General features: G+C 53.5%; 1 protein-coding gene across 1 annotated transcript; it reads left to right on the forward strand.

Annotated features, from left to right (window-relative positions):
- Window positions 1-1,673: 1,673 nt before the first annotated feature.
- LOC142850000 (aldehyde dehydrogenase family 3 member B2) lies at window positions 1,674-11,396 on the forward strand. Its single transcript, XM_075972992.1, has 10 exons — window positions 1,674-1,765; window positions 6,899-7,061; window positions 7,445-7,555; window positions 7,740-7,860; window positions 7,977-8,062; window positions 8,176-8,257; window positions 8,518-8,904; window positions 9,189-9,355; window positions 9,921-10,020; window positions 10,271-11,396. Exons 1-10 carry the CDS (start codon window positions 1,728-1,730, stop codon window positions 10,453-10,455), a joined length of 1,440 nt encoding a protein of 479 aa, XP_075829107.1. The 5' UTR covers window positions 1,674-1,727; the 3' UTR covers window positions 10,456-11,396.
- Window positions 11,397-14,703: the final 3,307 nt, after the last annotated feature.

Consider the following 14,703-nt stretch of genomic DNA (forward strand, 5'->3'; position numbering starts at 1 on the left):
TGAGAGAGAACACAGCGCTGCTGTCTCGCCCACTTGGGGTCCTTTGTCACAGCAGCCCCAGGACAGGACAGAGCAAGGTCAGGAAGCTCCCTAATGGCTATCTCACACTCTGGCCATTGCTGAGGGGATCTGGGATGTTTGATTCACAGGCTGTGTGGGTTCCTTTCTGGCTTAGTTTTCTTTAAGCTGCATCTCTACTGAGCTAGGATTCACACAGCCTGGAGCCTACACACCGTGGTGCTTTAGCTGAGCGTGGGAAATCATCTCCTGGACCCACCTGCTGCTCTTAGGCAAGGCCACCCCTGAGATACCATCCGGTGTCCCCTTGGCTCACACTGTGTTCTCTTCCTGGGCCCACACTGGGCATTTAGCTCTGAACTAGCAAAGATTCAGGCCCCAGGGTTGGTAGTGTATTGTGGCTACCACTGGCCCAGCTCCAACCACAAGGAAAGGTTATGACAGACACCTGCTGACCCAGAGAGGCCCTTTCTGTAACTCTGACTGGGGGTGTATTGATGTCTGTGTCAGGGAGGGGTGGAAACAGGTCTGGATACTGGTGAGAGATGGCAGCAGGGCCTGGGCCCAGTCTCCTGGGTCTCAGACTCTAGGGGTGCTCAGTGAGTGTGCACAGAAACACTGGGAGCCAGCACTGCCACCCCAGAAACACTGACTTGTGCCAGAAGCTGTATCGTGTCTCCTCACTCCCAGCAGAGTCTCTCAAAAATCATGCTAGGCCGGGCGGTGGTGGCGCACGCCTTTAATCCCAGAACTTGGGAGGCAGAGGCAGGCAGATCTCTGTGAGTTCGAGACCAGCCTGGTCTACAAGAGCTAGTTCCAGGACAGGCTCCAAAACCACAGAGAAACCCTGTCTCGAAAAAACAAAAAAAAAAAAACAAAAAAAATCATGCTAGTAAGGGACTAGAGAGATGGTTCAGGGGTTTCCAGCACTGGCTGCTCTTCCAGAGGACCTGGGTCTAGTTTCTAACTCTCAGATGGCATCTCCATTTCTGTAACTCCAATTCCAGGGTATCTGATGCCATCTTCTGGCCTCTGTGGACACCATGAATATGATATGGTACACATATATACATGCAGGCAAAACACCCATACACAAAAAATAAAAATAAACATTTGTTTGTTTGTTTAAATTATGACATTAGGCTCAGAGAGAGTAAGCAACTTGACTGGGATCACAGAACAAATAGAAAAGAAAGATGTGAGTGACATTTGCCCATTACAGCAACTCCTCTGCCTTCAGAGTCCCCTCTATGACTGTCAGTTCCCTTCCGTCCTCTGTCCCCTGTGTGTCATTTGGTCACAGGAGGGTGGAAATAAAAGTGCCACAATTTTTCTTCTAGACAGTGACACCTTGGCTGTGCCTGTGTGTGAGGATGGAGATGACTTCCTGGAGGAGGTGGTATTGCTGTCAGGGACCTGATGTGGTTTGTCTTCACCCCCACTCCCATGACTTTTCTCCCCACTAGCTAACTTCCTGTCATCCTCTCCAGAACACTCAGACCAGCAAAGAAGCCTGCACAGCCTGCCATTCCGGTTCCCTATAGCTGTGCCCAGGAGGCAGTGCGGAGCCAGGGCGAGGGCTTTAGGAGGTGGCCGCCCCACCCACCATCTGTTAGCGCTCCTACCTGCACTTCCAGGTAGGGCAAGGTAGTGTAGTCAGAGGTAAGAGAGAGTCTGGCTAAGTAAGGAGCCACACATCTGGAACCAGAATGTCTGCTACGGACGCAGGCGCGGAGCCCTCATTGGGGTAGGTAGCGTCACTGCTACTGGTGGCAAAGGGTCTTAGTACAAAAGGCCTTGGGTGGGGGACAGTTGCTGGTGGAATTGGGTGAGAGGCAGGGCTGGGAGTCAAGGGGTTGAGATCACCAAGGAGCCTAGGACGGCAAAGTGACAACAGGACCAGGGGTGGAGAGCAGAGGTACAGCCTTCTGCTTTCTCCTTCTTCACGTTTCTGTGACAGATAGGAAGCGCTCAAGTCCCCTAGGCCTGGGGACAAAGCCATCCTGTCTGGAGGAGCTCCATACTGCCGAAGGGACAGCCATGTGAGTTAATGGAGACCTGGCTAGGGACACCAGAGCTGTGATTAGGGTGTCAAAAAGGAGGGACTTCTTGGGAGGCAAGGTCAGAACTCAGGGTTTTATTTGTTTGAGGTAGGGTCTTACTGTGTAGTTCTGACTACCCTGGAATTCACAATTTAGACCAGGCTGTCCTCAAACTCACAGAGATCCACTCACCTCTGAGTCTTGAGCTGAAGTTAAAGGCGTGTGCTACCACACCCAATCCAGGTTTAGGATTAAAAAGCCACATTAGCAAAGGGGTCATCTCAGCTCTCTAGATGCTGAGGTAGTAGGATCATGATTCAAGGACAGCCTAGTTGTTTCATTTTTAAAATTTTTATTTTATTTTTTTAAAAGATTTATTTATTTATTAAGTATACAACATTCTGCCTCCATGTATGCCCACACACCATGTGGATGCTGGGAATTGAACTCAGGACCTTTGGAAGAACAGCTAGTGCTCCTAACCACTGAGCCATCTCTCCAGCCAGAGTTGTTTCAAAAAAAGAAAGGAAGGAAGAAAATTTTTTAAAAAGGAAAGAAAACAATGGGGCTGGGGATGGCAGGGTGCTTGCCTGGAGGGCATGAAGCTCTATGGCTGTGCCCCAGGACAGCATACACTGCATGTAGTGGCACATGTATGTAATCCTGGCAATTGGGAGGCAGTAGCCCAAGCATGAGAATCAGGGGTTCCAGGTCATCCTTAGCTAGATAACAAACTTGAGGCTAGCTTGAGCTACACAAGGTCCTGTCGGGAGCTGGAGAGATGGCTCGGTGGCTAAGAGCACTGGCTGCTCTTCCAGGGAAGCAGGGTTCAGTTCCAAGCACCCATATGGTAGCTCACAACTGTCTGTAACTCCAGTTCCAGGAACATGATACTCTCACACAGACCTACAAACAGACAAAACACCAATACACATAAAATAAAAATAGTTTTTTTTTTAAAAAAGAGATCATATTATTGTGCTGAATGGCACATGCCTTTAATCCTTTCACTTTGAGGCAGAGGTGGAGGGTAGGTGAATCTCTGTGACTCTGAGGCCAGCCTGATCTATGTAGAGAGTGTCAGGCTAGTAAGAGCTTCCTAGTGAGACCTAGTGGTTCCAAAATAAAAAATCCCTGGTTACTGTAGCTCTGAAAATGTCACATTCTCTTAGAAAACGGGAAGCTAGGGGGCTGGAGAGATGGCTCAGCGGTTAAGAGCATTGCCTGCTCTTCCAAAGGTCCTGAGTTCAATTCCCAGCAACCACATGGTGGCTCACAACCATCTGTAATAAGGTCTGGTGCCCTCTTCTGGCCTGCAGGAATACAAGCAGACAGAATATTGTATACATAAAAAGGGGAAGCTTCCAACAGGCCTTGAGGAGATGAGAAAAAAGTATGTAACTAAAAGCTTAGTGTGGTGGCTGACAGGCCCATGTCACCTCCATACGCAGAGGCAGGAGCATTGCTTCAAGTTCAAGGTTGCAAAAAGAATACCAGGCTGACTAAGGCTGCATGGTAAGACTATGCCTCAAACCCATCACATACATGGTGATCCTCTTCTCAGGTGACCTAAGTCAGGATGACAGTCAACGCTAATTGGAACAAATCAGCTAGTCTCTCTGAGCCTCACTTTCTGTTCTTTAGTATGGGGTGATGGATGATCTCTTCTGGACTGAATGAGATGGCACTTGCCACCCTTCTATCCAATCGCCAGCTCTGGCTCCTTCCAGCTCCCTTCCATGTTGTTTTTGATGGCCACAGAATCCGTCGCAGCTTCCTGTGCAGCAGGTCCCGCCAGGACAGCTGCTCTGCACCGCTCATTGCTGACCATCGGCATCACAGGGCCTTTGCCCTGCTGCCCCACGTCCACAGCGTCCAATGCCCCTGTGTCTCCATTGCAGTCAGAGCCAGGGTGACTCCCAGAGCTGCCTCTGGAGGTGTCTGTGTGCTGATCCTGTATAATTACCATCTCGTGTCACATAACTGACACGTCAGCCAGTGACAGTCAGATGTACAACAGTAATCCTACGGATTATAGCCAGGCTGAGTGAAGGAGGCTGCCCCACACTAAGGAGCCCTGGGGGCCTCAGCACATCCCAGGCTCAGCCCATGAAGGCAGTAGGAGGCCATGGACAATGTCAGAACAAGGCCAGTGTGACCAGGAGCCCGCAGAGCCCAGGCAGGGAGCACTGGGGAGGGCTGGTGACATTGACACCCCAGAAGGAATGCTCAGGAAGAGGCCTGAAAGGCGCTAGGGCCTAGAATCTAAGCCAACTGTGCCAGCTGTGCCCGCCGAGCCAACCAAGCAGGCTGCCCAGCCAGGCCCGGTTCCTCCAGGGAGCCCCTGCAGGGAAAGGCCCTTTGTCCTCTGGGAAGGGGTCTAGGTGGGGGCTCCCTCAGGCCTGAGTGTAATGAAGGAGGGTCTGGGTCCCCATGAAGCCCTGGCAGGAGTTGAGCCTGTGTGAGCTGTCTCCTGCCAGTCCCAGACAAGGGGGATGTGAATGTGGAAGACTCAGCCAGGAAATCAGCAGCACTGTCTGAAGGCAGAGGGCAAGTCTGCATTCTCCTGTCTCCCCACATTTGTCATCTGGGACAGTCCCTCAGAGCCTGCAGTGGCTGCTCAACTTGCTTCAGGCACTGTCTTGAGAATTCTACCTACAGGGGATGCTGTCCTGAGAGCTCTATCCACAGGGGGCACTGTCCTGAAAGTTCTGTCCACAGGGGGCGCTGTCCTGAGAGCTCTGTCTATAGGGAGTGCTGTCCTGAGAGTTCTACCTACAGGGGCACTGTCCTGAGAGTTCTGTCCACAGGGGGCGCTTTCCTGAGAGTTCTGTCCACAGGGGGCGCTGTCCTGAGAGTTCTGTCCACAGGGGGCGCTGTCCTGAGAGCTCTGTCCACAGTAGGTACTGTCCTGAGAACTCTGTCCACAGGGGGTGCTGTCCTGAGAGTTCTGTCCACAGGGGGTGCTGTCCTGAGAGTTCTGTCCACAGGGGGCGCTGTCCTGAGTGTTCTGTCCACAGGGGGTGCTGTCCTGAGAGTTCTGTCCACAGGGGGCGCTGTCCTGAGAGCTCTGTCCACAGGGGGCGCTGTCCTGAGAGCTCTGTCCACAGGGGGTGCTGTCCTGAGTGTTCTGTCCACAGGGGGTGCTGTCCTGAGTGTTCTGTCCACAGGGGGTACTGTCCTGAGAGTTCTGTCCACAGGGGGCGCTGTCCTGAGAGCTCTGTCCACAGGGGGCGCTGTCCTGAGAGCTCTGTCCACAGGGGGTGCTGTCCTGAGTGTTCTGTCCACAGGGGGCGCTGTCCTGAGAGTTCTGTCCACAGGGGGCACTGTCCTGAGAGCTCTGTCCACAGTAGGTGCTGTCCTGAGAGCTCTGTCCACAGGGGGCGCTGTCCTGAGGGTTCTATCCACAGGGGGCGCTGTTGTAAGTTTCTGTTCACTGTCATAGTTGGGCGTGTGTTGCCGTATGTCCCGAGAGTGAGGCATATGTGTCTGGATGTCATTGACTGGAATGGTGACCTGTGAAGTCCAGGGAGGATGTAGGTGCTGATGGGGCAGGACTTCTAGGGCACCACAGGGATTGCTTCTGCTCCCTCTCAGGGCTGTGAACAAGTCCCAACATGTGCTGTTCCTGTCCACACCGACGCAAAGCAACACCCATTCCCACCCAACTCACCGCACAAGTCATGTGAACGGGCCCTCAGGTCCCTCAGGTGTGCACACCAAGATAAACCCACTGACAGACACTCCTTATATGAAGACACTTGAAAATAGGCACACGTGTATACAAGCGCACATGCACACACAAACATATACATATCATCTTCATAGTTGGAGGCAAGCCGGGGCTACTGTTGTGTGGCAAAACTTTTACTGCAGAGGCAGAACACAAAGATCTTCTCACCCCAGATAGGGAATCCCATGACAGGCCAAAGTACAGACACCACCAAAGTCCAACTTGGTGAACCAGTGACTTTAATTCCAGGTCACTTACAGGAGTGTGGAAGAGGGGTTGCTTGCAGGAGCAGAAACAACTCAGTGACAGCTGCATCACTAAGGCCCAGCCCAGCAAAGTGACAGCCACAAAGCTGGGAACCTGGAGGTCACTGTACAGCCTGCAAGCAGCTCAACTCTTTGGACAGTGTCTTCCAGGCAGCTCTGCTTTTGCAGGGAGGGGCCTAGTCTCTCTCTCTCTCTCTCTCTCTCTCTCTCTCTTTCTCTCTCTCTCTCTCTCTTTCTCTCTCTCTCTCTCTTACTCTCTCTCTCTCACACACACACAGAGAGAGAGAGAGAGAGAGACAGAGACATAGAGAGAGAGAAAGACACACAGACACACAGAGACAGAGAAACAAAGAGTCAGACAGAGACAGACAGACAGAGACAGAAGGGCAGGTGAGATGCCTTGGCAAGGCAGACACATCCCACACGAGCTTGGTGACTTGTGTGTGTTGGGACCTCAAGAACGGTGGAAGGAGAGAACTGACTCCACAAATCTGTCCTGTGACTTCACACACATAGTGGGAGTGCCTCTCTTCACATCCAATAATAAATACAATTTAAAAGAAAAAAAAAGAAAGAAGCTATGAAAATGCTTATTTCCAACAACAACAAAAAGTCATTAAAAAAAAAAACAGACACAGTAACACCCAACACCATTCTGTAACAGCTGCTCCGGGGGGAATCCTCTGAGGGCTCTGAAGCTCAGGGTAGGAACTTGGGAGGATGGGAAGGCGGGGCATGGGCATTTGGGGGGGGGGCTGCATTGTGCTCTGGAGCAGCTGAAGCTCTTCCCAAGGGTTGAATGGAGCACAAGCTCCACTCAACGCTGTCACATCCTGCAGGGTGGACCTCACTGAGGACACACTGCGGAGGCTGCGGGAGGCTTTCGCTGCAGGACGGACTCGACCTGCGGAGTTCCGGACAGCACAGCTGCAGGGCCTGAGCCGCTTCTTTCAGGACAACAAGCCGCGGCTGCAGGATGCACTGGCCAAGGACGTGGGCAAGGTGCTGTGGGGGCATGAGTGTGGGATCTAGACAGGTGCAACGGTCCTTCCCAAGCTGGGCCAAATGCTCCGTGAGATCCTGTGCCCTCGACGAGGAGAGAATGTCCTGGTGTCTTTAACCCTTGCTCTATGCAACATTGACTTGAGAACATGCAGAGCGCCACTGAGAGGCCAGCTGGATGGTTGTTCTCAGGTCACAATTAGGGAAACTGAGGCACTCAGTTTTAAATTGTTTGCCCAAAGTCTCAAAGCCAGGCAGTAGCAGTCCAGAATTAGTCCCCATGGAACCATACACTGCGTCTATAGGCTCAAGGTCACTACCTCACACCCTTCCCAAATGGTAGACCCCAGCCCAGCCTTGAACCAGACCTCCCCACCCCACAGTCAGCCTTCGAGTCAGACATGAGTGAGATCATCCTGTGCCAGAATGAGGTGGACCTGGCCCTCAAGAACCTGCAGACCTGGATGAAGGATGAGTCTGTGTCCACCAACTTGGTGAGCACCGTTGTCTAGGGGATGGTGGTGGAGGTGATGGTGCTTGCTCCAGGCCCCTTCCTGCCCTTGAAACCAAAGTAAGCCAGTCTTTACATTGGGGACCCATCACCCAGGGAGGTGAGGACCCATGGGAGTGGGGGAGGCTGTTACTCATTTGGCACCTCACTACCACCCTGCATCCTAGCTCACGAAGCTGAGCTCAGCCTTCATCCGGAAGGAGCCCTTTGGCGTGGTGCTCATCATGGCACCCTGGAATTATCCATTGAACTTGATGATCATGCCCCTAGTGGGGGCCATCGCTGCAGGTGAGTGGGGTTTGGGAACCCCCTAGTCGGACAGTCTTCCCAAAGAGGGCATCCAGAGTTTCCTGGAGGGTGCAGGCGCAGGCCTCACTCCTCTACTTCCCCATTGGCTCCTTCAGGGAACTGTGTGGTGCTGAAGCCATCAGAGATAAGCAAGAACACAGAGAAGGTGCTGGCCGAGCTGCTGCCCCAGTATCTGGACCAGGTGGGTATGGCTCTGCCTGGCAGCACCCGGCATTCCCATATCCCTGTCCTGGCCAGTGGGGAGGTCCCCGCTGTCCTTGCATCTGCCTCCTGAGCTGCCATCCTGTTTTGCAGAGTTGTTTTGCTGTGGTGCTGGGCGGGCCCGAGGAGACTGGGCAGCTGCTGAAACACAAGTTTGACTACATCTTCTTCACGGGTGAGGATGGCCCTGGCCAGGATCCTGGGCATGGGGACAGCAGAGAACACGGCGTAGAGAACAAATCAAGAGGTGGAGGTGTCCCTGAGGGTGGCTGTCCAGGACCTCTGAGAATCTTGGAGATTGGATCCTGGGTGGTCAGGATAGGTGGAACAGCCCAGAACTTGGGCTGAGAAAGGTGTCTGTGGAGAGGGGAGGCCAAAGTTCATGCCTAGACCAGTTGTCCAGGTGAAGATGGTGTCTCTTGACCCTGTTCTCAGGGAGCCCTCAAGTAGGCAAGATCGTGATGACCGCTGCTGCCAAATACCTGACGCCCATCACCCTGGAGCTGGGGGGTAAGAACCCCTGCTACGTGGACGATGACTGCGACCCCCAGACTGTGGCCAACCGCGTGGCCTGGTTTCGCTACTTCAATGCTGGCCAGACCTGTGTGGCCCCTGATTACATCCTGTGTAGCCAGGAGATGCAGGAGCGGCTGGTACCTGCCCTGCAGAATGCCATCACACGTTTCTATGGGGACAACCCACAGACCTCCCCCAGCCTGGGCAGAATCATCAACCAGAAACATTTCAAGCGGCTCCAGGGCTTGCTGGGCTGTGGCCGCGTTGTCATTGGTGGCCAGAGCGATGAGGGAGAACGCTACATTGGTGAGTGTCCTGTTTCCATCAGTGGCACACAGCCCCCCTGGGCTGAGTCCCTTCCATACTGAAGAGTGCTGTGTTTGACCCTGAATGCGAGCTTCATCTTGGATCCTTAAGTTCACTGCTTCTGGTGCCTTAACTGTGAGTGAGCCTGTAACTCCTAAATTCCTGGTCCCTAGACACTCAAACCCTGAAGTTCTGAGAGGTCAGATCCTTACTTTCTCCAGTCTGGAGCCTTGTTTCTACCAAGCCCTGAGAAAAAGAGAGGCTGTTCCTCCCTTTGTCCACAGCACCCACGGTGTTAGCGGACGTGCAGGAGTCGGAGCCCGTGATGCAGGAGGAGATCTTTGGGCCCATTCTGCCCCTGGTGACCGTGAGGAGCCTGGATGAGGCCATCAACTTCATTAACCAGCGGGAGAAGCCGCTGGCCTTGTATGCCTTCTCCAATAACAGCCAGGTAGGCCTGCCGGGGCTGGGGCCACAGAAAAGGTGACAAGGGGACGATTGGCCACACCTCCTGCTGGGGGCTTTAGACAGGTGCTGCAACTTTGAGCCACCAGCCTGGGTCCCCGATTTCCGCACAAAGACACCTGAGAACAGGACACAAGCAGGGCCACGGGTCCCAGCAGCATGACTGGCCAGCTGTCTGTCCTGACTGAGGCAGCCTCCACTCGCAGTAAGGGCCGTGCCAGAGAGGGAGGCCCCTCCTCACTTCTGAGCTGTGCAAAGTTCCTATGAGACTGAAAGACGATACCAACCAGGACCGCATGGGCAAAGCTTGGTTGGTTACAGTGAGGGTCCACCACACCCTCGCCAAGTCCTAACCTCCTCATGGTCACAGTGATGGGCATGGACCTCTGCCCTACCTATTCCTATGAAGTGTGCCCCCAGTGGGTGCTTGGAATAAGGGACTGTCAGCAGAGGGAGGACGCGGGAGAGGTGATGCAGAGGTGAGAGCTCTTTGTTCCCCCAGTGGGACTGTCAGGGCTCACCCCCTTCCTGTGTGCTTCTGCCTCCCTCAGGTGGTGAACCAGATGTTGGAACGTACCAGCAGTGGTGGCTTTGGGGGCAATGACGGTTTCCTCTACCTGACTCTACCTTCTATGCCCATGGGGGGAGTTGGTGAGTTTCTGGCCCCCTCCACAATCCAGCCCCAACCCCAGAAAGTCTTTGCTATTCCACCTGAATGTGGGCCCTGGGCCTCTTACAGCCTTGGTTTTCCTATCTGAAAAATGGGTATTTGATTGTGCTGCCTTTCTGTGTTCCCTTGCAAGCTTTGGGCTTCTGACCCAGGTAGGTGGGGGTCACCTAGGCTGGCAAGCAGGGTTACACAGGTGCTGCCTTCACACTCTTGTTCTCTGTGTCCTTGCAGGCAACAGTGGGATGGGCAGGTATCACGGCAAGTTCTCCTTCGACACCTTCTCCCACCAGCGTGCCTGTCTGCTGCGCAGCCCTGGGATGGAAAAGCTTAACGACCTCCGATACCCGCCTTATGGTCCCTGGAACCAGCAGTTTATAAGCTGGGCCATGGGCTCCCAGAGCTGCACCCTCCTATGAACGCCACCCCCACTCCCTCCTGCTGCCCAGACCCTGCCCCACCTGAGCTTTCAGCTGCACTCCCATCCCCAGTGGTTCCGAAAGGCAGGTGTCTGGCCCAGCCTGTGCACACCCCACTTCCGGAACTTTTCCTGAACAGACCTGCAGCCAGGCTAGACCTGCGGGTGGCTGGTCCAGTCCCTTCCCAGAGCATGGCCCCTTGCAGCCCCCTGACCCTCTCCTTAGGCAGATCTGCTGACAGAGAAACCCCCTCCCCAAGGTTGAGCAGATCCAGTGACTGAGGGGGACTTCCTTTGTCAGATCCTAGACAGGGTCCCAGAAGACAGAGCAGTGGCTCCCAGCTGCATCCACACCCAGAGGGTGGCTTTGTCCCACCTGAAGTGACATGATCTTGAACACTGATCAGATTTATTGGTGGAATCTGCCTGAAGGGTGTTTATTATTTACTTTTCCGTTGCTTTGATCCAATGACCTGATAGGCAAGTTCAAGGGGGAAGACTCTCATAGCTCACAGCTTCAGAAGGGTCTATCCCCATGACTCAGCAGACATCACAGAATACAGTTTAGTTCTTAGAATGGCAAGCCAGGAAACATCATGAATAACAAGAAAAGCATGGTTGATTAGTCAAGTCTGTTCTGGGCCCAGGCAGGGGTGTGTGCAAGTGTTGGCTACTTCTCCACTCCTAGACAGAGGTAATAGAGGTAGAATATGAAATTGGGGACTTGGGGATAAAGAGATGGCTCAGTGATTAAGAGCACTGGTTGTTCTTCCAGAAGACTGAGTTCAGACCTCAGAACCCACATAGCAGGTCATAGTCATCTTTAACTCCACTTAAAAAAGATCCATCTTCTTCATAGGGCCTCAGCAGGTACCAAGCACACATATGATGCCCAGATATACATAGGCAAAATGCTCATACATGGAAAATAAAATTTAAAAATGGAGGCTTGAAACCAAGTTTGGTGGTGCACAGCTTTAATCGCAGCACTCGGGAGGCAGAGGCTGGTGGATATCTGTGATCTTTGTAATGCTGTCCTGGGCTACAGAAGGAGCTCCAGGACAGTCGGGTGTGTAGAGAGAGACCCTGTCTCAAAAAACAAACAAAAAACTGGAGACTTCATCTGAACATGGGAAACTGAGGTCTTAATCAAGACAGGGTTGACCTGAGTTCACCGAGGAAAGACCAGGGGTAGAGTCTAGAGACAGAGGGCTTCGTTGGGGATTGTGGAGCTGGAGTCTGAGTAGACAGAATGCGTGACCTTGGAGTTGGTTCCTTGTTCTTCCCCAATTCCCCCTACACCCAGGAGCAGAGCCACACCAATTCCCAGCCTTGGCTTGCTGGCTCCTTAGAGTCACAGGAAATCTGAGCTAATGGCCTGAGTCTGAGAAATTAAAAGAAGTGTGGTCTTAGAAAGTCCGGGTGGTGGCATCTCCAGAATGGTAGGTGGGGGACACAGCAGAGGCCCTTAACAGGCTTATGGGTGGATAAAGGAGAGAATGGACGAATGGATGAGAAGAGGAACAGATGGTGTGTGGATGATGGAGGGATGTCAAGACTGATGGGTTCTTGAGTAGGTGGGCAGGTGAGTGGCAGGCTTGGGAGTTGGTGAAATCTAGCCACAGGTTCTGGGTCCACAGTGGTCTCAACTGCCCACTGCCTCAACTGAGAGTGTCCATAGGAAAACCAATACTACAGGTCCGAACCCAGGACATCAGGTTAGCAAGAAGCCAGCTGCACAGCGCTGGAGGGGCAGCCGAAGGGACTGGTCCCAGGGAAAGTGGCGGGGTAGCAGAGAGAGCAGCAGGACCCCAGGCCTGGAGCATAAATGGCTTTGGGAGGTCAGGTCTGGGAGGAAGGACTAAGGTAAGGGCTATATCTGTGTGTGGCCATAGCAAGGGCCCCCTGCCCTTGTGTGGGCTGTGCCGGTTAGTGTTTTGACAACCTGACACAAGCTAGAGTCATTTGGAAAGAGGGAACCTCAATTAAGAAAATGTCCCCAGGGGCTGGAGAGATGGCTCAGAGGTTAAGTACACTGGCTGCTCTTCCAAAGGTCCTGAGTTCAATTCCCAGCAGCTACATGGTGGCTCACAACCATTTGCAATGAGATCTGGTGCCCTCTTCTGACCTGCAGACATACATGCAGACTGAATGCTGTATACATAATAAATAAATAAAAGAAAATGTCTCCATCAACTTGGCCTGCAGGCAAGTCTGTGAGTCATTTTCTTAATCAATGTGTGATGATGGGGAGGACCCAGCTCATTGTGGGTGGAGCCATTCCTAGGCAGGTGGTCCAGGGGTGTGAAAGGAAGAGCAGACTGAGCAAGTCACGGGAGCAAGCCAGGAAGCAGCGGTTCTTCATGGCCTCTGTTTCAGTTCCTGTTTTCAGGTTCCAGCCGTGACTTCCTGTCCTGACTCCCTTAAATGATGGATTTGTGCAGACCTGTACACTTTTTTCCGCAGCAGCCCTCTGTTCATGGAGTCTTTAATCACAGCCACAGAAGCAGGGCGCTGTCCCTTGAGCTGTGGCACTGGCACCGTGCCGGGGCCAGAGGACAGAGCTGTTTCCCCGGGGCTGTGTCCGTGGACCTCAGAGGGTTCTCAATGCCCCCTGAGGAATACAAAGAGACTTCTCATGTCCTTCTGTCCCAGCACGGTCACCAGAGTCCTGCCTTCTATTCCCTGTTCTCTGCAAAGCAGACTTTAGGGGGCAGAAGCCAGCTCTGGCTGGTTGCCATGTCCCCAGTACCCAGTCAGAGCTGGCCCTGCCTGGTACCTAAATAGAATTAATAAGGCAGGTGGAGGAGGGCTGAGGGACAGGAAACAAAGGCACCCCTCAGCTGCCTCCTTCCTCTCCCTCCCCCTAACTTGTCTTTGAGAAGGGGCCAAGAGTCCCCACCTGGGCATCCCCAGGTCCTGGCCTTGAGAAACAGTGATGGTGGCCTGGCACAAGGTTGCTGGTCAGTGCCCACTGGTCAGTGCCCACATGGCTGCCCTTCCAGCTTTCCACTTCAGCGAGCTGAAAATTAAACCTGACTCAATGAACCTTTTACCCTAGCTGGGCCTTCTCCTTTCTCAGCTGCGGTGCTGCCTACACTCCCTTCCCCACATTCCCAGGCCCTCTCTGTCCACTTCTTCCCCTCCTTCCCCCAGTGGAGGCCTTGTGGTCTCTGGCTTGGACCCTGGCAAGGCTTTTCAGGTCCTTTCCTGGCTCATTCCCCAAGACTGGCATCCAGAGCCCTTTCAAAGAAAGACAAAGCCATCTGTCATCCCCTTGTCATTAGGGGAAAACACCAGGCCAATGCCACAAGCCCTGCAAGACAACAGCCTCCCTCTCGGAGTGGCCTGAGCACTCCAGGAAGATTCAGTCCCAGAAGGAAAATGGTGGAACGGCTGCTGACAAACGCTGTGTCTCAGATGTCACCTTGGGAGTCACTGGCAGGGAGATGGGAGGTCATTGAGAAGAGTTGACAGGACACAGCAATCTGGAGAAGCTGGTAGGGGGTGGCCAATGTCACTCTTAGGACACAGGGAACAAGGCTGAGGGACCCTGACCAAGATGTGACAGGCAGGCCAGAGGAGCTGAGCAGTGACAAAGGAACCATAGCCTGGTCAGAAGAGTGGAGGGTCAGGCAGGGCCTGCAAAGTCACTGGGTCCCTGATCCTCAGGCATGGATCCCAGGCCACAAGGCCATCTTGGATCAAGATTTACAACTTGGGAAGAGAGGTGAGCTTAGTTTTGATACATTCCTGAGCCTCAGTTTCCCTAACTAAAGAGATGTGGATCCCCTGCTGGCCATCGCTCTAGTGCTTGTTCATCTGGGGGTGCTCTTGCCCATGCCAGTTTTCCAGGCTTGCACTTGCTTTGCCCCCACTCCCCACAGCTGCCTCAGGCTCAGAGCTGCCTCACCCTCATTTCCCAAGCAGGATGCCAGACCCAGGGTGGGCACCGCCTCCCTCCAGGCCGCACAGCTTATCAGGGGGCCCCCTCTTTGCTGGGGTTTGGGGTAACTCATCAGACCTGCCCCTCATTCTGTTCACAGCTGTGTCTGGTGATGGGGGAGGGGGGAGAAAGAGAGAGAGAGACTCACAGAAACAGAGAGGCTAAGGACATGAGGCATTCATTCTTCACTGCTGCCCTCCCCATAGCTGGGAGCCCAGGGCCTCCTGGCAGGAAGAACCCTGGACACTGCCCCCCCCCCAAACAGCCAAATTGCCTAACAATTCCGACTTCAGAGTGCCTGCA

Source organism: Microtus pennsylvanicus, chromosome 5, assembly GCF_037038515.1.
Source record: "Microtus pennsylvanicus isolate mMicPen1 chromosome 5, mMicPen1.hap1, whole genome shotgun sequence".
In the NCBI taxonomy this organism is placed as follows: Eukaryota; Metazoa; Chordata; class Mammalia; order Rodentia; family Cricetidae; genus Microtus; species Microtus pennsylvanicus.